General features: G+C 36.8%; 1 protein-coding gene across 1 annotated transcript in view; it reads left to right on the top strand.

Moving 5' to 3' along the window:
• The first annotated feature begins 413 nt into the window (after positions 1-413).
• The window catches only part of LOC132142075 (deoxynucleoside triphosphate triphosphohydrolase SAMHD1-like), a 29,444-nt gene continuing 7,025 nt past the window's right edge, over positions 414-22,832 (top strand). The window contains exons 1-7 of the mRNA XM_059551713.1: positions 414-501; positions 9,127-9,221; positions 12,170-12,330; positions 12,544-12,659; positions 21,207-21,278; positions 21,503-21,534; positions 21,812-21,955. Coding sequence (XP_059407696.1) covers positions 414-501; positions 9,127-9,221; positions 12,170-12,330; positions 12,544-12,659; positions 21,207-21,278; positions 21,503-21,534; positions 21,812-21,955 — 708 coding nt within the window. The remainder of the gene's footprint in view (positions 502-9,126; positions 9,222-12,169; positions 12,331-12,543; positions 12,660-21,206; positions 21,279-21,502; positions 21,535-21,811; positions 21,956-22,832) is intronic.

The raw sequence follows: 22,832 nt of genomic DNA on the forward strand, positions 1-22,832 counted from the left end.
ATGAAAAAACATTGAGGCAGTACATTTATTTTTCATTTATTTATTTTTGTGAATTATTCCTTTAGTCCTTATTATGTGATATTTGTATTACATTTGTGTATAGTTGACAAACAGGCTCACCTATCAAAACCTATAACTGGAAGACGAATAAATACAAAATATCTTTATGAAGTATTGTTCAACTCTCAGTTATTTATTTCATAGTATTGTCATTAGCAGTCCATCTAATGTGTCTCATGCCAGTGAACAAGCTAAACATTTGTCTGAGACACACCCTTATAACGACTTTGTTGAACATTCATTTCAGTGAGTTGAGCTGTTAGATCTATGAAATCTGTAAGCAGTTCTACAGATCTTTAAAGCCACATTAGAGTTTTTAACAACCCAAAGAAAGAAAGAAGATAAAAGAGAAGATGCCTCGATCTGAGCAAACCAGAAAAACTCTCTCTGATCACAGGAAAAGTCTCCAGGATCTAAAAAAGTCCTATGAAGCAAGTGAAGGTAAGGGAAGGCAGACGTGTTGTGTGTGAATGTAAATGTAATGTGCATTCGTGATTAGAGTAATTTTGTATCTGCTACTTCCAAAACTATGATTAACAAACCAGGAGTTCAAGTTCTGTTCAGCACATGATTATAGTTAAAGTATAAGATGTTTAATTAATACACGTAAATAAAGTTATTTATTTCTTAATATCACAACTTGTCTTAACTTGAGATGACACGACAAATGAACATTCTGAAACAAATATTCTAACAACCAAGAATCCGAGTTAAATGGGCAAGTTGAAACAAATCAGACATTATAATGAGACTAACCAGTGTTTTTGTTTTCAAAATAGTCTACAAAGCATTAGATTGATTAAAAATTAAGCAACATATATTCAGTCTTTCAGCTGCTGTTATCACATTAACTGTCACATAAAGATAGTAAAGGCGATTTAGTAAGGAAATAAAGATAGCTTACAGGGCACATCCAAATACCCACATTTTAGTCTTTGCCCTTGTCCACTTATATGGCGTCTTTCCTGTATTTGGTCCAAGTGTTCAAGTAGGCGAGGAGATCAGAAGTGTGTGTAGAACTTTTCATTACCTGATAAGACATACTTTCGAGTGATGTAAAAGATGTTTACAGAGCTTTATTTAGATTTTCAGTATGTTGCATTTTAAAATAAACTCATTAATGTCTGTAAGTAAACTTATCAATGTAAATTTAGTAATTGTGTTACTTTTAATTATGTCATAAAAAGCATTTGCAAATATTGTACAAAATACACTCATCTTTGAACGAATTTAACTTACAGTGGGATGTTTTTGTGATTTTTGGGGCACATGAATTCATGAACATGATGTGTAATGGTATACGTTTAGCCTAGAATATTTATGAGTAAAATAAGGCCTTTTGTTCAACTCGATGATACTTTGAAATTTTGATGTACAATGTAAACTGCACACACTCACATCCCAAAGTGACTTTTCAAGTTGCTTATTAGAAAAATACATTTTCAAAAATAAACAAAACTGCTTCAAAATTTTCAGAATGGGTGTGTTTAATTTATGTTGTAGAACAAAGTTTCAAAGTATTGTCAAGTTATGTTTACCACAGGTTTTATTTTACTCAACTAATTGAAGAAGAAGAAGAAAAAAAAAAAAAACATAAACTATGTTATTATAAACCCCATAGGAAAATCTTAAGAAAATAAGCAGCGCAGTAGTCTTCGGGTTCTGGCGTCATACCTGCACCAATCTAAACAGCTCTGATTTCAAGATTAGAACAGAATAAAAAGGGTGATTTTAATGCAATACCTGCCAAATAGTGCACAATTTTTTATCTCACATATTATGAAGGCTTAATAAATATATTTATTAATACTTTTTTTCACTCAAAATGGGATATCTGATTTATTTCATGATGAAGCAAAAATAGACCTTTATAGTGATACTGAAGGGTGTTGTATTTAGTATTCTCTCATTTATATCTCATGTCACTATTTGTACAATTTTTCTTACCAGAATCCACTCTGCATCTTACCCATGATACGCTGCAAACGTTCATGATTCCTATTCAGAAAACCGATTAGAAGCATATTTTGTTTATCAAGATGAAATGATGAAACTTTATTTAGGGGTGGAAAAAAAAAATCACAATCATGACTTGATGAAATATCAACAATAGTTATTCCAATATTAGTTACCTCTGAACCTTAAGGTAAATAATTTATTAATAAGTTATACACGTTAATAACATGTGAAAGTGAATCGTAATGTAAAGTGAACACCTGTGAACCATTTATTAATGAGTTATAAATGTTAATAACCTGTGAAAGTGTAACTTAATGCAAAGTGAACAGCTATGAACCATTTGTTAATGAGTTTAAACTTTAATAGCCTGTGAAAATAAACCTTGAAGTGGGCACCTGTGAACCATTTATTAATGAGTTATAAATGTTAATAACTTGTGAAAGTGAACAATGTAAAGTGGACACCTGTGTACCATTTATTAATGAGTTATAAATGTTAACCTGTGAAAGTGAAAACAATAATAATTTATTTATTATTAATGCACACACTGAAAGGTAATTATTATTATTATTATTTTTTTCTGGTAAAATGTGTTTTATTGTTGATGCACATTTGAAACAATTTGAAATAATTGTATTTTATATTAATATTAAAACAATTCATTTGAAACAACATTCCTGAGCATAACTGCACACGAAAAGTTGATTATACAAGTAAACACACATTAAACAATTCAGAAAAAAAGAAAAAAAATCTAGTATTCCACCAAATTAAAACTAAGCATCACATCTATATGACAAAAATATTTGATAAATGCAAGCACAATAAAGGCACCTAAATACACTGAACAAAATTATAAATGCAACACTTTTGTTTTTGCCCCCATTTTTCATGAGCTGAACTCAAAGATCTAAGGCTTTTTCTATTTACACAAAAGGCCTATTTCTCTTAAATACAGTTCACAAATCTGTCTAAATCTGTGTTAGTGAGCACTTCTTTGCTGAGATAATCCATCTACCTCGCAGGTGTGGCATATCAAGATGCTGATTAGCATGATTATTGCACAGGTGTGCCTTAGGCTGACCACAGTAAAAGGCTACTCTAAAATGTGCAGTTTTATCACACAGCACAATGCCACAGATGTCGCAAGTCTTGAGGGAGCATGCAATTGGTATGCTGACTGCAGGCATGTCCACCAGAGCTGTTGCCCATGAATTGAATGTTCATTTTTCTACCATAAGCCGTCTCCAAATGCGTTTCAGAGAATTTTGCAGTACATCCAACTGGCCTCACAACCACAGACGTCCACATCCAGCATCTTCACCTCCAAGATCATCTGAGACCAGTCACCCGGACAGCTGCTGCAACAATCGGTTTGCACAACCAAATAATTTCTGAACAAACTGTCAGATACCGTCTCAGGGAAGCTCAGCTGCATGCTCGTTGTCCTCATCGGAGTCTCGACCTGACTGCAGTTCATCGTCATAACCGACTTGAGTAGGCAAATACTCACATTCAATGGTGTCTGGCACTTTGGAAAAGTTTTCTCTTGGATGAATCCCGGTTTTCACTGTACAGGGCAGATGGCAGACAGCATGTATGGTGTCGTGTGGATGAGCGTGTTGCTGATGTCAACGTTGTGGATCGAGTGGCCCATGGTGGCAGTGGGGTTATGGTATGGGCAGGCGAATGTTACGGACAATGAACACAGGTGCATTTTATTGATGCCATTTTGAATGCACAGAGATACTGTGATGGGATCCTGAGGCCCATTGTTGTGCCATTCATCCACGACCATCACCTCATGTTGCAGCATGATAATGCACGGCCCCATGTTGCAAGGATCTGTACACAATTCCTGGAAGCTGAAAACATCCCAGTTCTTGCATGGCCAACATACTCACCAGAGATATCACCCATTGAGCATGTTTGGGACACTCTGGATCAGCGTATATGACAGTGTGTTCCAGTTCCTGCTAATATCCAGCAACTTTGCACTGCCATTGAAGAGGAGTGGACCAACATTCCACAATCAACAACCTGATCAACTCCACGCGAAGGAGATATTTTGCACTGCATGAGACAAATGGTGGTCACACCATATACTGACTGGTTTCGGACCCCTCCGGACCCCCCAATACAGTAAAACTACACATTTTAGAGTGGCCTTTTATTGTGGTCAGCCTAAGGCACACCTGTGCAATAATCATGCTGTTTAATCAGCATCTTGATATGCCACACCTTTGAGGTGGATGGATTATCTCGGCAAAGGTGAAGTGCTCACTAACACAGATTTAGACAGATTTGTGAACAATATTTGAGAGAAATAGGCCTTTTGTGTACATAAAAAAGTCTTAGATCATTGAGTTCACTCATGAAAAATGGGGGCAAAAACAAAAGTGTTGCATTTATAATTATCAACACTTGAAAAACACAGTCTGCAATGTCACAGTTAGTTTACCAGTAAAATCAGTAAACACTTACGTGAGATTAACATTTCACTTCAGAGCACATTGGAACAGTCCTAACACAAAACTTATTTTTAAAAGAAGCTTTTTTATCGAATGAGGGCATGAATGTTCATGCGTTATCCTGTGATTCACATCTATGAAGACAATGGCCCACAAAATGAGCTGCATAATGAGCCTTTCAGTCAGGTATGTGACTGAGAGGGAATTAGGGCTGTCAAAAAAAATATATATATATATATTGAATATTCGTTGAATTAAAAAAAATCCTCATTAGAATGAAAAACTGTTGCATTCTAATTTTAGCCATCAAGCAGCCTTATCAGTGGCGCACGAAATGCGACGATGATGTACAGTAAGTGTCATTGCATTTTAATGCATTTGTTAGCCTATCCAGTTGAACCCACTAGATGCAGCGATGCTCTGTCGTTCATTCAATATATTGTGGAAAACGAGAGCATCAATGTGAAGAAGATGTTGTTTACGTCAAAACTAAAACCAAGCCATTCACACAGAACGCCTATTTATCACATTTTTTAGATGGACATCTATCAGCATTGTACTTGCATCTAGCACAAGAAAGCGGCATGTTTCGAAATCCATATAAAATTAATGTAAGTTCAACTTTAAAAAAACACATCTTAAAGACTTTATGATGGTTTTCCTCATCCCACTGTATCTCATGTTTTTAAATGATGAAAGAAGCCTACCCTTTGTGATTGGTTATCGGTCCTTTCTATTATATATATATGTATATATATATATATATATATATATATATATATATATATATATATATATATATATATATATATATATATATATATGTTGCTGTTTTTTTCTAATTGTTTAAGCAACTTTATTAGTTATATATTGTTTATAAACATTATTTTATAAACAATGTGCACTTTTTTTTCAAAGATAGTAGTATTTTTTTATTACGCTTTGAAGAAACGTGCATAATATTTTGCACGATGTGCCTTCTTGTGGCCTCAGGAGAAAAACCAAAAGCTTTTTTTCCCATAACTGAAATTATACCTTTTAAATTCGAATATAATTAAATTTTTATAATATTTACGTTTTTTTGTAGTTTATTTGGAATATATATAAATAAATATCACATAAAATAACTCGGGATTCACTTGTGAGTGCAGTTAAACAGTTTATCAGGAACAAACAAACAAACCAACAAACAAAAGAACTACACAAGAGTCAAGAGGTCATGGGTGCAATATCCAAAATATCCAAAACAGTGGAAGGAAACTAGAACAACATTTTGAAGAGACTCATGGGAGTGTGCATCACATGGTCACATAGGCAGGAATCTCAGAGTCTGTGAAACATGTCAACATCAGTCTCTGTTTTCCATGACCGAGTGGGCTGTTTTGCTTTGGCTCTCTTTGGAACAGGTTCTTTTGCACTTTTATTATCACATCTGAAATAAAAATGTAAGCTTGCTGTTTACACAAACTACATTATTAACATAATTGTGATGTTCACTGATACTAATACTAATTTATCGAAACAAAGAAAACAATTACCACATAGCAAATTGTAGCGTATTTTACCATGCAGTGAATAAATCAAATGAAAGTAACATCTGTAAAATAGTGAATGCACACTTACTGAAAGATTCTGAATGGAGTTGAAAACTGAACGAGCGTCCCCTTCCTGTGTGAAATGCAGGTGAAGGCAAGAGTGGTGTATTCAGTTCTAAAATAATTTTAAAAACAATCGTTTTTTTAACACTATCAACCACAAATAATATTAACATATAGTCTAGGCATAATAAAAAGTACAATTACTATACTGTGCACTTACTCAGTATGATTTTTCAGCGACACTCGTCTTTCTTGAGCAAGATGCCGATGATGCAGCCACACTCCTGAAAATTTAAACAGCTCTTAGCAATTACCACAAGATGCATAACATGCTAATAAATTGCATCACTGAAAAGAAAGGACGCACTTATATGACTGTTGATGGATCACTTATTTACAGCTTACTTGACCGAGTGTAACACATTCAAAACATTTACACCAGAGAAGATATTCGCAAAGAGAAGCTTATTTAGTCATAAACACAAGCATGCTTAGTAGGCCTATTTTACAATACAAAAACATTTTATATCTGGGTTAATAAATAAGGCTATTATTGTTAAGCATGTTATAAAGATCTATGCGAGCAGAGACAGTAGTAAAGTTTTGTCTAAACATTCTCTCAGCATGTCTTCTTGAGGTAACTTATGTCTTATTCCTCTCAGTGTGTCTTCTTGAGGGAAATTCTATCTTATTCCTCACAACATGTCTTCTTCCAGAAACGAACAGAAGCCGAGATGAACTTGAGGAAAAGACTTGCTGCTTTGTTTGCTATGATATGTTTAAACGCTGCACGTCTCACATGGACTATTGTAATATGAATAGCATGCTCAGCACTTGGGAATGATCTAATTAGAGGTAATGAAGCCAGACGGGAAAGTCTGGACATCACGTTGGTTCCATATGGATTACTTTATCACAGAATATTTGCTTCGTTTAAAAGTAGACATGTCAAACTTTCTACAGATATATCTCTCATGTCTCTTTGTCGAGTATTTGCTGAATTTCAGTTAATTTTAGTGACGCATTTCAAAATAAAGATCACACAGACCAAGACAGCACACCCTGTTTGTTTTATATTATCATTATAATATCATTTATATTATGGGAGTTAAAAATGGTTCACTATTTGGCAAGTATTGCATTAAATTCCCCTTTTTATTCATGCATTTATAACTGCTTATTAATGATTTATAATGCATTTGTAAATGAGTTATTAGTCATTTATGAACACTTTTATAAACACTTTATGAAGGGAACCTTAATGTAAAGTGTTACAAAAAAAAAAACAACAACACTTATACAGAACCAGTAATGACTATTTTTTTAAATTATAATGCGTTAAATTACTCAGTTACTAAAAAAGTAATCAAATTACAGTAACGCGTTTCTGCCCAACACTGTACAGAACACACCAAAGATTAATATTTTACTGAGGTGTTGATATGTCTTGTTCAGAAAAGTGTGATTTCCATTTTGATCAGTAATTCACATCCAACTGTAGATAATAGCCTTACATTAGATTGTTACAAAAACTCAAGAGAAAAAGGCAAATGAACAAATAAAAGAATGAATAGCTAATAACAGGATGCTTCCATGTTAAACGCTTCTCATAGCTGTGAAAATAAGTGTATAACTGGAACAGTTCATTGCTGGAGCTGAGCTGAATGAGAGAGAGAGAGAGAGAGAGAGAGAGAGAGAGAGAGAGAGAGAGAGAGATGTAGAGCAGTGCGGCGTGAGGAACAGTCTAAGAACCGCTGTTTTTGAACATTGATTTTGAAACTTGTGAATCCATTCGAATTGTTAGAAGACAGAATCGCGATTCAGATATGAATAGATTTTTACATGCACCTCTAGTTTTCTCTTCCTCTTCACTAAAGCAGTGCGGCATGGCCTTGTCCCCTTTGCTACCTTTTTCCAGGGGTGGGGTTTATCTGTGTTTGTGATGTCATGAACCCGGGAAGTAACTTGTTGTAGTTCCTACCAGCCATTTTTGCAGGCATTAAACTGATAGAATTTTAAAAGACTATATCTCCGTTTGCATTGAAGTTTCAGCTTCTTAACTTTGAAAAAGTTCACAGTGGAAAGCCAAACACAGATCAGCTGTTCATCTATACATGTGGCACCACCTGTTTTTCACATATCTTACAAAAATATGTATCTGTAAAATAAACATAAATGCTTCAGAATTTGCGTTTTCAGTATGGGTGTCTGTAATTTACGTTGTAGAACAAAATGTCAAAGTATTGTCAAGTTATATTTACCACAGGTTTTATTTTACTCACAGAATTGATTGAGGAAAATCTTAAATGAATAAGCAGTCTTCTGGGTTCTGACGTCATATATGCACCACTCTAAACCACTTTGATTTCAAGATTGAATTTAGTCTGTGTTAAGGGCTCTTGACATTTTTTAAGACCTGGGACAGTCTTGCACACTTACTTCCTGTTTTGTGTACATGCTCTCAAGGGGCCAAGACCACAAGTGTGGGTATTTGGACAGGCCAACAGTTTACAAAGAGAAAAATCCATCCAAAGAAGCTTAGAACCCTTACGAAAATTAACCATGGTTTTACTACTACTACAAAAAAAAAAACTGGTTACTGTCATCAAACCATGGTAACCACAAATGTACCACTGTTTTGCTACGCTACCTATAGTTTTACCATGGTATTTGTAATAAATCTGTGCTTATACAAATGGTAATCAATACACCAAACAAACGTGGTTACTACACTTTTACTGTAGTAAAGCCATGGTTAATTTTCATAAGGGAAGGGTATAACCAGAACTTAATCTGCGTGAACTACTTTCCTAAAACTAGTCCCACAACTGAAAGAACATTTACAGCTTACATTTTGTACAGGCAAATTTATATTAGTGGTGAAATGAACACAAATTTAAGCCACTTTTCTGGAATATCTTACCCTGTACATCTAGATGCATTACTAAAATGATCAGTTGTGTTTGCAAACTGAGGAAACATGAATTATTTAAGACATATATTTGACACTGATGATATTAAATATTGTGCCTTTCCAGAGGCTGAAAAACAACAGTTATGGGAGATTATCAAGGATGAATTGCAGGAGATCCTGAAGAAGTACTCCTTAGACTTCTCAAAAGAACAAATGAAGGTAAACACTACTCATGTAACAATTCTGCCTCTTCATTCCATGAAGAAACACACAAGTTTAGCAGCACTGATGATAAGCTATGTAGTAAATGTAGATTGTAATTCTTAACCATCGAACTGAAATGTAAAGTCTTGTTTTTCATAAACCTATGATGAATGTACTATTCACTTTTGTTTGAAAAAAAGACAATTAATTGAGAAAATGCTGAAATGTGTGCTTAACTTGTATTTCTGCTCCACCGACAAAACAAAACTCAACAAACAAATCTAATACCCGAATGAGCCAATGAATCACTGCTTCAGAAGAACCAGTTGAGTGACTGATTCAATGATTTATTCATAAAGACAGTCATATCATGTAGCTCACCCAAGATGGTGCCGCATGCACACGCAGAGGCTTCTCTCTCTCCTGTAAGAACGGTGTTTTTTTGTTTTTTTGTCTTGTGAGTCGCAGTGTTTTTTTACGTCTTCATCTACCGGTATTTAAGCGTACCTACAGTCGTGAGTTTCTGCTGGATGTTGGCAGAACCACATTTTTAGAGTTAAACTCTGCACACGCCGAAGAGCTGCAGGGTTTAACAACCTGGAGCTGAACACGCTCAAAACAGTGGAGATGATTGTGGACTTTAGGAGAAACCCCACTGCACTTTCCCCACTCACCATCATGAACAGCACTGTGGCTGCAGTGGAGTCATTCAGATTCCTGGGAACCACCATCTCTCAGGACCTGAAGTGGGACAATCACATTGACTCCATTGTGAAAAAAGCCCAACAAAGGTTGTACTTCCTTCGCCAGCTGAGGAAGTTTAACCTGCCACAGGAGCTGCTGAAACAGTTCTACTCAGCCATCATTGAGTCAGTCCTGTGTACTTCAATTACTGTCTGGTTTGGTTCAGCTACAAAATCAGATATCAGAAGACTACAGAGAACTGTTCGGACTGCTGAAAGGATTATTGGTGCTCCCCTGCGCACCCTCCAAGAACTGTACACATCCAGAGTGAGGAAAAGGGCTCAGAAAATCACTCTGGATCCCTCACATCCAAGTCACCCCATCTTTGAACTTTTGCCATCTGGCCGGCGCCTCCGAGCCGCAAATACCAGAACAGCAAGGCACAAGAATAGTTTCTTCCCCCAGGCAATCTACCTCATGAACAGTTAAATGTTTCCCACTTAAACTTATGCTTATGCAAAAAAATGTGCAATATCCTTATATTTATTTGTTACCCCTCCATCCTAGAACATTCCTGCATCTCAATTAATCCTATTCCATTATCATTTATAGCACAATTGTTTATACACTTATTTATTTGCCAATTTGTAATTCTCCTTTTTTTTTTTTTTTTTGTCTGTGTGTTGTTGTCTTTGTGCACTGGAAGCTTATGTCACTAAAACAAATTCCTTGTATGCGCAAGCATACTTGGCAATAAAGCTCTTTCTGATTCTGATTCTGATCTCGGTCTGCTCCGGAGACCCTAACCCTAACCCTAAGAGGTAACAGGAGAGGGGTAAGCGTGGAGGTATCAGGGCTAGGCTAACGGCTAACCCACACAATTCAGCTATCCCCACCATCGTACTGGCTAACCTACACTCTTTGGACAATAAACTGGACTACATCCGATTACTACGCTCAACTTAGAGGACTGTAAGAGACTGTTGTGTTTTTGTGTTCACGGAAACATGGCTCAGCAATAGTGTTCCGGACTGCGCTTTTTAGCTCCATCAACTGACATGCTATCGAGCAGACAGAGTTCTCGTCATGGGAGGTAAGTCATACGGCGGCGGGCTTTGGGCACTGAAGTCTTCACAGACAATTTCAACATCTTGCTTAGTCAGGCTGTTGTCCCCACATGCTTCAAAGCTGCCACCATAATTCCAGTCCCGAAGAAGCCGTCTCCATCCTGCTTCAATGACTAACGTCCAGTTGCACTTACCCCTGTTCTCATGAAGTGCTTTGAACGGCTAATCATGCACCACATCAAGGCTGCCCTCCCCACCCTCCCCACCCTCCCCCACTCTCCCCCACTCCTTAGACCCCTTCCAGTTTGCAAATCAGTCCAACTGCTCGACCGATGATGCCATCAACACTACCCTTCACTCAGCACTCACACATCTGGACAAAAAAAAGACTCATACGTTAGAATGCTGTTCATAGACTTCAGTTTAGCATTCAACACAATCATCTCTCAACAGCTTATCCACAAACCGGTCTAGCGGGGGATCAATACTTCGCTGTGCAGCTGGCTGTTTGACTTTCTGACTGGAAGACCTCAGGCAGTACGGGTCGGCAGCAACACATCCAGCACCATCACACTGAACACTGGGGCCCCTCAATGATGTGTGCTGAGCCCCCTCCTTTTCACTCTGCTGACCCATGATTGCACACCGTCACATAACTCTAACCTCTTTATTAAGTTTCGTATGACACGACTGTGGTGAGACAGAGATGAGACAAACTACAGGAGCGACGTGAGTCGCCTGGCCAGGTGGTGCAGTGACATCAATCTCTCTCGGAATGGGAGAAGATGAAGGAGATTGTTGTTGACTTCAGGAGAGTGCACACTCTGCATGGACCCCGTCTCACCCTTAAAGCCCTCTGCATTGCAGGGGATCCCACCCGTCACACAGCTTCATTCATCACGCTGTCAGGAAGCTGAACTCCCTCCAGACCTTGCACCCCTCCCTCCCCTCCCACTTCACTAGTTTGCACTCTATCTGCCACTCTATCTTGTCCTGCTTTACTTATCTTTTTTTTTACATGTTAGTGTTATCTGTATGCACCAAGGGACTGAGAGTAACGCAATTTCAATTTCTCTTATGAAATACTTTGTGAACGAGATCTATTTAATCCTCTAAAGTGATTTTATGGGACACAAAATTACTTTGATCAGTGACATGGATTTGAACATGATGAGTTGCAAATTACATTGCATATTGTTTTGTATATTGTAGATCTACAACGACCCCATCCATGGTCACATTGAGCTGCACCCCCTGTTGGTGAAGATCACAGATACTCCTCAGTTTCAGAGACTGAGACACATCAAACAGCTAGGAGGAACATATCTGGTGTATCCGGGTGCTTCCCACAATCGCTTTGAACACTCACTTGGGTGAGATATTATTATATTCAGAGCTGACATTTTAGTAGGCTATTTAAGTTCATATTTTAATAATTCGATAACACATTCATGGTTCTCTGTTGTTGGTTAATGATCATAATAAAATAAAAACAAATAATATATTTAATATTTTTATTAGATTCCATGTTTTTGATCTTGAAGTAAACAGTAAAGGTATGTTGTGTGGGTGTGTGTGTGTGTTAGTGTGGCGTATTTAGCAGGACGTCTGGTGAAGATTCTTCATGACAATCAACCAGAGCTCAAAATCACCAAACAGGATTTCCTGTGTGTTCAGATCGCTGGTCTGTGTCATGACTTGGGTGAGGAGCACTAAAGCTTATGGAAAAATCCTCCAGTAACTTTTCTTCACATAAAAATAAATATGTATATTTATCTGTAAAACAACTTTAAGCAACTTAGTAGGGTCACTGTTTACAAAAATGTTTTTCGGTGATTGCTTGGAATTACTGTATTTTGTGCTTGATATATTTGTTTAATGTTTTAAAGTGAGCCACAAATGGGAAACAGGGTTTTTTGGCCTAAAACTAGAATTATGTTTTACTTACAGTAGGGGTTATAAAATGCAATTACGATCTACAATCTGAATCACAATATCCACAATTTTGTACTATTGAGAATATCCAGAGTCAAACGAACATATTGACTTAAAACACAGTGGTGCATTAAATAATCAGTTGCCAAAATGGTCATTAAAACCTGAGTTAAACTTTAAAACACTGTATAATCTTAACTGTATGAATTAAACATACATTGATTCTTAATAAAGCTACTAAATTTCTTCTGTCAAGAGCAGTGATTGATATTGACTCTGTCTTTTGACTTTTGTTTGACAGTAATGACACAGACAGCAGCAGGTATTTGCATTAGTCTTAAAGACCATATACAAGATACTAACACATATCCGATTTCCTACACATAACCGTCTTTATGTAAATACTTGCCAAGACGGCCTTATTTCTGTGTAAGCAGAGCAGGATTTACAATCTTGTTTTGACCTCACTGATTGGAGTGTTTTTGAAGCTACTGCCACCGATCTGGATGAACTCACAGAGACCGTAACATCATATATCAGTTTTTGTGAGGATATGTGTATTCCTACCAAGACTCAACTATTTACAACAATGACAAACCGTGGTTCACTGCAAAACTCAGACAGCTCAGGCCAAAGAAGATGCTTACAGGAAGGGGGACAATGTCTTGTATAAACAGGCTAAATACACACTGGAAAAGGAGATCAAAGTGGCAAAGAGGAATTATTCTGAAAAAATAAGGACTCAGTTCACTTTGAACGACTCCGCATCAGTGTGGAAAAGCCTAAAGAAGATCACCAATTACAAGACACCACCCCCCAGCACTGTGGAGAATCAACGACTGGCAGACGATCTGAACGAGTTTTACTGCAGGTTTGAAAGAACACCCATCACCTGCCCTGAACACCTCCCCACACAACCATTCACACCATTCACAACTCCTGCAACCAACCCTGAATGCCTCTCCAAACAACCGTTCACACCATTCACAGCTCCTGCAACCCATCCTGATCACCTCTCCAATCAACCGCTCTCACCATTCACAACTCCTGCAACCAACCCTGAATGCCTTTCCAAACAACTGTTCATACCACTCACAACTCCTGCAACCCACCCTGAACAACTCTCCAATCAAGCGCTCTCACCATTCACACCTCCTGCATACCCCATCTCCCCCACACCTGCAATACAGATCAGCGAGGATGCGGTGCGCCAGGTCTTACGGAAGCAGAAAAGGAAAAAAGCACCAGGCCCAGATTGCGTTACACCAGCCTGTCTGAAATCCTGTGCTGACCAGCTGGCCCCCATCTTCACACAGATCTTCAACAGATCGCTGGAACTGTGCGAAGTCCCTTCATGCTTTAACCCTTTCGAGTCGATTAACGCGGATACGCGTTTTGAGTCATTTTCTCCTGATAACCCCGAAAAGACCTTAAATTACACTTTCAGTTTTAATCGTACAGATAAGAGCAATACATCAATCGAATCTGTAAAGGGTCTACTTTTTTTTGGATACAGACATAATGACAACAAAACTTTGTGCACTTATAAAATAAAGATAACGAACAAGGTGTGCTGTCTGCAGCCTTTGTCTGCGCTTATCTTCATTTACAAACAAGTCATTAAAATGAACTGTAACTCCGTGAATACTCAACGAAAATACATGGGGGAGATATCTATAGAAAGCTTGACATGTCTATTTTTAAACTAAACAAGTGCCGCCGAAAACAGATATTCTGTGATAAAGTAATCCATATGAAAACAACGCGATGTCTGTTTTTCAAGTCTCCCTTCATTATATCTAATGTGACCACGCCCCCGCGCTGAACGCGCTATTCAGATTCAAACTGAAGCGCGCGGCTTGAATACGCCCATAACAGAAGAAAAAGCAGCGAGCCTGTTCTTCAAGTGTTTATTTTACTGTTTGCTTCGCGATGAGAGGAATAAGACATAATTCACCCCAAAAAGATGTCATGTGGTTGAGGATTTGAGAAATGGATTTCCTCAGAAAAAAAGAATGCAGCACTTTATTCAGCAGAGATCATAAACATGAGTAAGTCTCTTTTTATTTATTTATATACTTGTACTAGTTTTCACATAACGTGTAAACATTTTACTAGTTAGACTTTTTCCAAATACTTTTTCCAAACTATAATTCCTGACTAAATGTATAGTAATCAAGTGAAACATTATGAAGTTTCAATAACAATATACAATACTATACCATTCAAAAGCTTGATGTAAATAATATAAATGTAACAAATAGATAACTGTAACAAATGTAAAAACATGCTTTTCTTTCAATTTATTCCCCCTAAAAACCCAGAAAAATATTCTCAGCTCTTTTCAACATTAATAATAATGATAATAATAATAACAATAAATGTTTTTTTTGTAGAAAATAAGATTGTTAAAAGGATTCTGAAGGATTGTGTGACTGGAGTAAGGATGCCAAACAATTTGTTTGAAAGTCAGCTTTGATTGTTCCTAATAAACTGTTTAACTGCTCCCCCAAGTGGATATTAAATTATGTTGTGGGATAATTAAATATATTCTAAATAAACTACAAACATAAAATTATATAGATTTATTTTGTTCTTGCATTCTTTCTTGTAACTCCTTCCTCTCAGTGGCACAGATGACTGAATGGCTCATTATGCAGCTCATTATGCAGGTCTTTGTCTTCTCAGGTGTAAATCACAATGATATTCATGGTAGTTGACGCCTACTCGCATATGACTTTTACCAACAAAAAGTGTCTTAGAAAATTTAAATCAATATATTGTTCTCTGTGAGTGAGTAAACAAGATGATTTTCACATCATTTAGAAAGAAAAATTCTAGGCTACAAGCTCCAGTTCTCAAAAATCCCGGGAACCATTGTTCTTTATGTGTTTTTTTGCCTTATTCAAGTGTTTTAACATTTTTAGTTTTTCACTAACCACGCATAATATTTTTTTTCTCAAAAACACAATCATGTACATACATGCATTTCTTATATTATTATAGCCCAGTTTGTGCTGATTACAGTGAGATTAGACTTTACCCATTTAGATATTTATAAGAAACTGAAAAAAGCACAAATGTCAGAGCATGACAAAACTTCTCCAGGCCCCAAAAATACCCTTAGACTCCAGAGGGTTAAACGCTCCACCATCATCCCTATCCCAAAGAAATCCAAAATTACAGGACTAAATGACTACAGGCCTGTGGCTCTAACGTCTGTAGTCATGAAGTCATTTGAAAAACTGGTGCTGGCCCACCTGAAAGATATCACTGGACCCTTGCTAGAGCCTACAGAGCAAACAGGTCTGTGGACGATGCAGTAAACATCGGACTGCATTATGTTCTGCAACACCTAGACAGACCGGGGACCTATGTGAGGATCCTGTTTGTGGACTTCAGCTCTGCCTTCAACACGATCAACCCAAACCTCCTCTTGCCCAAACTAACTCAGCTCTCCGTGCCCACCTCCGTCTGTCAGTGGATCAACAGCTTCCTGACAGACAGGCAGCAGCTAGTGAGACTAGGAAAATACACATCCAGCACCCGTACAATCAGCACCGGAGCTCCCCAGGGCTGTGTTCTCTCCCCACTGCTCTTCTCACTGTACACTAACGATTGCACATCTAGGTATGTTCACACATACGAGGAATTTGTTTTCGTGACAGAGCTCCGCAGTGCAACATAACAGCGACAGAACAAAAAACACAATAAGGAATAAAAAATACAAAAAAATACAAATAGGTGGGTAAGGATTGACAATATACAAATTGACAATGTATGGCAGGTATATTCTGATTATATTGTGTCTGTGTTATATTTACCACAGGCTTTATCTTACGTATAAAATGGAAAACCCCATTGGAAAATCTAGAAGGAACCAGCGGCAAATTAGTATTCTGGGTTCTGATGTCATACTTGCAGCACTCTATATCTTATGCGTCGGGGGGGGGGGGGGGGGGGGGGGTTAGGGGGGTTGGGTGCTCTCCAATGACCAAACACAAGTAAGGAACAGGAACCAATGAATGAACAGTACAGAAAACCACATGACAAACCAATGAGAACAAGACCCATGGACTAAAAGAACACATGAGGGCAAGGATGACAGCAAAATGACAAAATAAAAGACATGAAACATGAACAAAACAAAACCCGTGACAGATTGGTTCACTTATGTGTTCCTGCAAAGACAAATGGTATTTCAGCCCCCCCCATAAAGGGCTGTGTTGATTTCCTATATAAGTCACACTAGAATACCATATCGCCAGAATCTTTTGACTGAGAAGCGTCTAGCATGTTGCACTGTGTTATGTGGAAGCATGGCAAGCTACACAATGCTATGCCAAGACTTTTGGAAGATGGCCTGGTGTCAAGAAGGGCAGCTAAGAAGCCACTTCTCTCAAAAAAAAAAAAACATCAGGGACACATTGATCTTCAGCAGAAAGTATAGTGAATGGACTGCTGAGGACTGGGGCAAAGTCATGAAGCCCCTTTCCGATTGTTTGGGGCATCTGGAACAAGGCTTGTCCGGAGAAGAAAAGGTGAGCGCTACCATCAGTCCTGTGTCATGCCAACAGTAAAGCATCCTGACACCATTCATGTGTGGGGTTGCTTCTCATCCAAGGGAGTGGGCTCACTCACAATTCTGCCCAAACACACAGCCATGAATAAAGAATGGTACCAAAACACCCTCCAACAGCAACTTCTTCCAACAATCCAACAACAGTTTGGTGAAGAACAATGCATTTTCCAGCACGATGGAGTACTGTGCCATAAGGCAAAAGTGATAACTAAGTGGCTCAGGGACCAGAATGTTGAAATTTTGGGTCCATGGCCTGGAAACTCCCCAGATCTTAATCCCATTGAGAACTTGTGGTCAATCCTCAAGAGGCGGGTGGACAAACAAAAACCCACTAATTCTGATAAACTCCAAGAAGTGATTATGAAAGAATGGGTTGCTATCAGTCAAGATTTGGCCCAGAAGTTGATTGAGAGCATGCCCAGTCAAATTGCAGAGGTCCTGAAAAAGAAGGGCCAACACTGCAAATACTGACTCTTTGCATAAATGTCATGTAATTGTCGATAAAAGCCTTTGAAACGTATGAAGTGCTTGTAATTATATTTCAGTACATCACATTAACAACTGAAACAAAGATCTAAAAGCAGTTTAGCAGCAAACTGTTTGAAAACTAATATTTATGTAATTCTCAAAACTTTTGGCCACGACTGTATATTCCAGTTAGAACTCCTAAAAGGAGTCATGAACTCCCTTTTTATTATTTTGTACTCTTCTCTGAGAACCACTTATAATGTTATCAAGATAAAAAAAATATCATAATTGAGATGGCTATTTTCTATCCTGTTTTGACCCCCTCATCAGAACACTCTGTTTGAATAGGCATGGCAGATCGCAGACTCAGAAGTAAATACCCACTGCTGTGATTGGCTAACTGTTGTGTTTTTTAACAGCCAATATCCTTCATAGATTAGGTTAACAATCTAAAATAAGAGACAAAGCAATAGTGAGCAGGCAATAAAAACAGTTACTCACAATTGTGTGGTATTACATTACTGTCAGATACACCAGGTCTTTTAGATTCAATCTTTCTGGAAATCCTGAGTAAAATTGCACTTTGTTTACAAACGAATCCATGGTAAAATGAAGTGAACAAAGGACAGAGTTCTTACAGATGCAGTCTGCAACTTCATCTACTGTTTCCTAATGCTTGAATCAGAAGGAAGGTGATGCAAAGACGGTTTTTACACAGCTTGGCATTGAACAGTGTCTTGTTGTCTTTGGAGCATCTTTATCGTTTGGTGTCTGCGTAGATCTGTGTTTGCCTCTCTCGTTATTTCACTAGTGTGTGAATCAGTTGGAGGGGCTAAACAGGCAGTGATGTAGAAGAATTTAGATTTCTTAGTTCAGTAGATTGTGGATGTTTTCAAGATCGATCATAATATAAAATTTTCAGATTGCTCACCCCTAACGTACACTGTAAAACCTGACAAGTAAACTTAACTCTAACCGTTTGAGTAAATCGATTGCCTTGATTTAAACCATGTAAGTTTTAAAACTTTTCAATTAAGTAATTAAGTGATTAATTGAGTGATAATTGTGAATTACTGATGAACAGCTGCTGTTAACAAACAGAATCAGTGAAAAGAAGAGAAACACAAGAACTACTACAACTGACTTCAGACACAGCCTTAGATGAAATCTACTGAAATAAAATACATTAAATCTCTCAAGATCTGATTAAACAACCATTAAACAGCATCACCAGCTCCACTTATTAATAACCAGACTGACTTTATTTCTGTCAGACGTCTACAGAAGATCTTATTGAGAATTATCTAAGGTTTAGATGTTGATTTATTGTTTCATTTGAAGTAACCATGTTAGAGATCAGTGTTTGCTTTAGTTGGGCTCTTGACCCTTAACTTCTGTCTCAGTTTTTTTTTTCTCTGATTGTTGTATCCGTGTGTTTTTGAGACTTGTTTGTTATAACTTAAAAACATAGAGAGAATATTATCAGATATTGTTTGTTATACAGCATATCGATGATGACAGTCATCAATGATGGAGTTGTTCAGAGTCAAAAATCAGACTAAACAGGTGTTCTATAAATTTTTCCGGATGATTACAATGAAAATCATTCAAAGAGCCAGTGGTTCTGTCACAATCAGAAGGACTTTTCAAAAATCTTGTGCTTATACATTTTTTTTCTATGACAGCAAATAGTCACACACAGACATCAATAATCAGAATATGAACCTCAACAATGGTGACGAAAAAAATAATGCTGCAATGCATGCTGGGTACTATTGTAGTACAAATATCATCCATGGCTCCCAGCATGCTCTGCTGCATTATATTTTTAGGGTCAACATTGTTGAGGTTCATATGATGATTATTGATGTCTGTGTGTGACTAATTGGCACAGTTGAATACCAAACTGTTTGGAAAGTCTTTATATTAACTAATTATCACAGAACCACTGGCTCTTAGAATCACATTTACTATAATCAAAGTAATTACTCAACATTTGTTTCATCAGAGACTATACTCCAGCAGTTCAATTATTGATGATTATCTTCACCAATATACAGTATAACGACTAACACCTAGATACAGGTTAGGAATTTTTTTTTTCCTGAAAAGACTATAAGTTGCTTTGGATAAAAGTAGCCATTGTGTTTTTGTGTAACACCCGATGATAGTTTTTCTGGGCTTTTAATTTAGAACAAATATGTTTTAGAAACATAAGGTCCTAATAGCCAGAATAAGAACTAAGACAAAAGTCAAGGGTCAAGAGCCCAACTAAAGCAAACACTGATCTCTAACATGGTTACTTCAAATGAAACAATAAATCAACATCTAAACCTTAGATAATTCTCAATAAGATCTTCTGTAGACGTCTGACAGAAATAAAGTCAGTCTGGTTATTAATAAGTGCAGCTGGTGATGCTGTTTGTGGGGTTTTTTAATCAGATCTTGAGAGATTTAATGTATTTTATTTCAGTTGATTTCATCTAAGGCTGTGTCTGAAGTCAGTTGTAGTAGTTCTTGTGTTTCTCTTTTCTTCAGTGATTCTGTTTGTTAACAGCAGCTGTTCATCACTAATTCACAATTATCACTCAGTTAATTACTTAATTACTTAATTGCAAATGTACAGCCTCTTTTTCTGAACTAAACTGAATTAGGTTCAGAGTACTCATAACTTTTAGTTTTACAACTTAAATGGTTCAAGGCAATCGGTTTCCTCAAAGGGTTTGAGTTAACATAACTTGTCAGGTTTGAGTGAGGCTGTGTCTGAAGTCAGCTGTTGTTCCTTTCTCTCTTTTCTTCAGTGATTCTGTTTGTTAACAGCAGGTGTTCATCACTAAAGCTCAATTATCACTCAATTAATCACTTAATTACTTAATTGCAATGTATATCTTCTTTCAGTGAACCCAACTGAATTAAGTTCAGAGTACTCACAACTATTAGTTTTAAAACTTAAATGTTTTAAGGCAATCGGTTTCCACAAATGGTTTGAGTAAACCTAATTTGTCAGGTTTTTAATGATATCTGTTTACTCAAACGGTTTGAGTTAAGTTACTTGTCGGGTTTTACAGTGTACAGTAAAAATTTGAAAAACAAGAAGATACTACTGGTTTAAAAAATATAACTCTTACATCTAGTATCATATTAATATTAGAAATATGGGAAGAAAACGCAATTTCGATTCAGGTATCACACATTACAATTAAAGACGTAAAACAAATCAAAAAGCTGTATAAATAAATAAATAATTGTTATTTTTATTTTTAGGTCATGGTCCATTTTCTCATGTATTTGATTGTCTTGTTATTCCTGAAGCCAAAAAAATAAAACATAGTAGAGGTAAGTGCCAGTGTGAAATGATGGAAATATACAGAAAAATATGCAGACATGTACAATTCTTACTTGAGTCTTTATTACATTTGGATATGCAGCTATCATATTTGCATTTGGACATGCTGTATTCAAGCTGTTTTATTTGTACATCTGGTAAATGTATCTGAAATATTTTGTTCATGTACAAAGTATGAATTGCAAACCACTTGAGAATTTATTCTTTTTCTTAGGTCTGCCTGATGACATCCCTGAAAAGTGGAAGGTGAGCTTGGGGTCATCAACAATTGTGTTTCATAATGTTTATCAGTATATTTTAAAAATGTGTTCCATTAAATTTAAAAAGTTTCTGATTCTGGCTGTACATAAAAAATGTTATCAAACTGATGCATTTTGCAATATGTCAATTTATTGCAAACAACTTAATAATATCATAATTGTTCCTACAGTGACATCCTCATGCACACAGTGGAGTTCAGTTCAGCAATGAATCTGTACTATATATGTTTATGGTTTCATCTGTCTGTGTGTCTTTACTGCAGCATGAGCAGATGTCAATTCAGATGTTCGATGACATTGTGAAGAGTCTGAAGGCTGAGAATGAAGACGTGTTGAAAGAATATGGACTGTATGATAAAGACATCACCTTCATTAAAGAGTTAATCGAAGGGGCAAAAACCTCAGAGGTACAAACTGATACCCCAGGTCAGGGATGAAACTCTGGTCTGACAGGTGGGGTGACGAAAATTGAGTGTTGGGTAATAGTAAATTTTAATTTAATTTATAACATCCATTTTCATAATAAAATGATCAAAATTAGAACTACACATAGAACAGAAACTTTCAGCAAATTATGCAAAGAATTTCATTTGTATATACAAACCCGATTCCAAAAAAAGTTGGGACACTGTATAAATTATGAGTAAAAAAGGAATAGAATAATTTACAAATCTCATAAACTTATATTTTATTCACAATAGAATATAGATAACATATCAAATGTTGAAAATGAGACATTTTGAAATGTCATGCCAATTATTGGCTCATTTTGGATCTCATGAGAGCTACACATTCCAAAAAAGTTGGAACAGGTATCAATAAGAGGCCAGAAAAGTTAAATGTACATATAAGGAACAGCTGGAGGACCAATTTGCAACTTATTAGGTCAATTGGCAACATGATTGGGTATAAAAAGAGCCTCTCAGAGTGGCAGTGTCTCTCAGAAGTCAAGATGGGCAGACGATCACCAATTCCCCCAATGCTGCGGCGAAAAATAGTGAAGCAATATCAGAAAGGAGTTTCTCAGAGAAAAATTGTAAAGACTTTGAAGTTATCATCATCTTCAGTGCATAATATCAATCTCGGTGCGTAAGGGTCAAGGCCGGAAAACCATACTGGTTGCCTGTAATCTTCAGGCCCTTAGACGGCACTGCATCACATACAGGAATACTACTGTAATTCTTGATTTGCAACATGAAAAAAAAGGTATGAGAAAAAAATATGCATAGTGTCTTAATCTCGTAGTAGAGAGGAAAAAAAAGTTTTGAAGAGAGAGAAAAAAAA

This window comes from Carassius carassius, chromosome 6, assembly GCF_963082965.1.
Source record: "Carassius carassius chromosome 6, fCarCar2.1, whole genome shotgun sequence".
Classification (NCBI taxonomy): domain Eukaryota; kingdom Metazoa; phylum Chordata; class Actinopteri; order Cypriniformes; family Cyprinidae; genus Carassius; species Carassius carassius.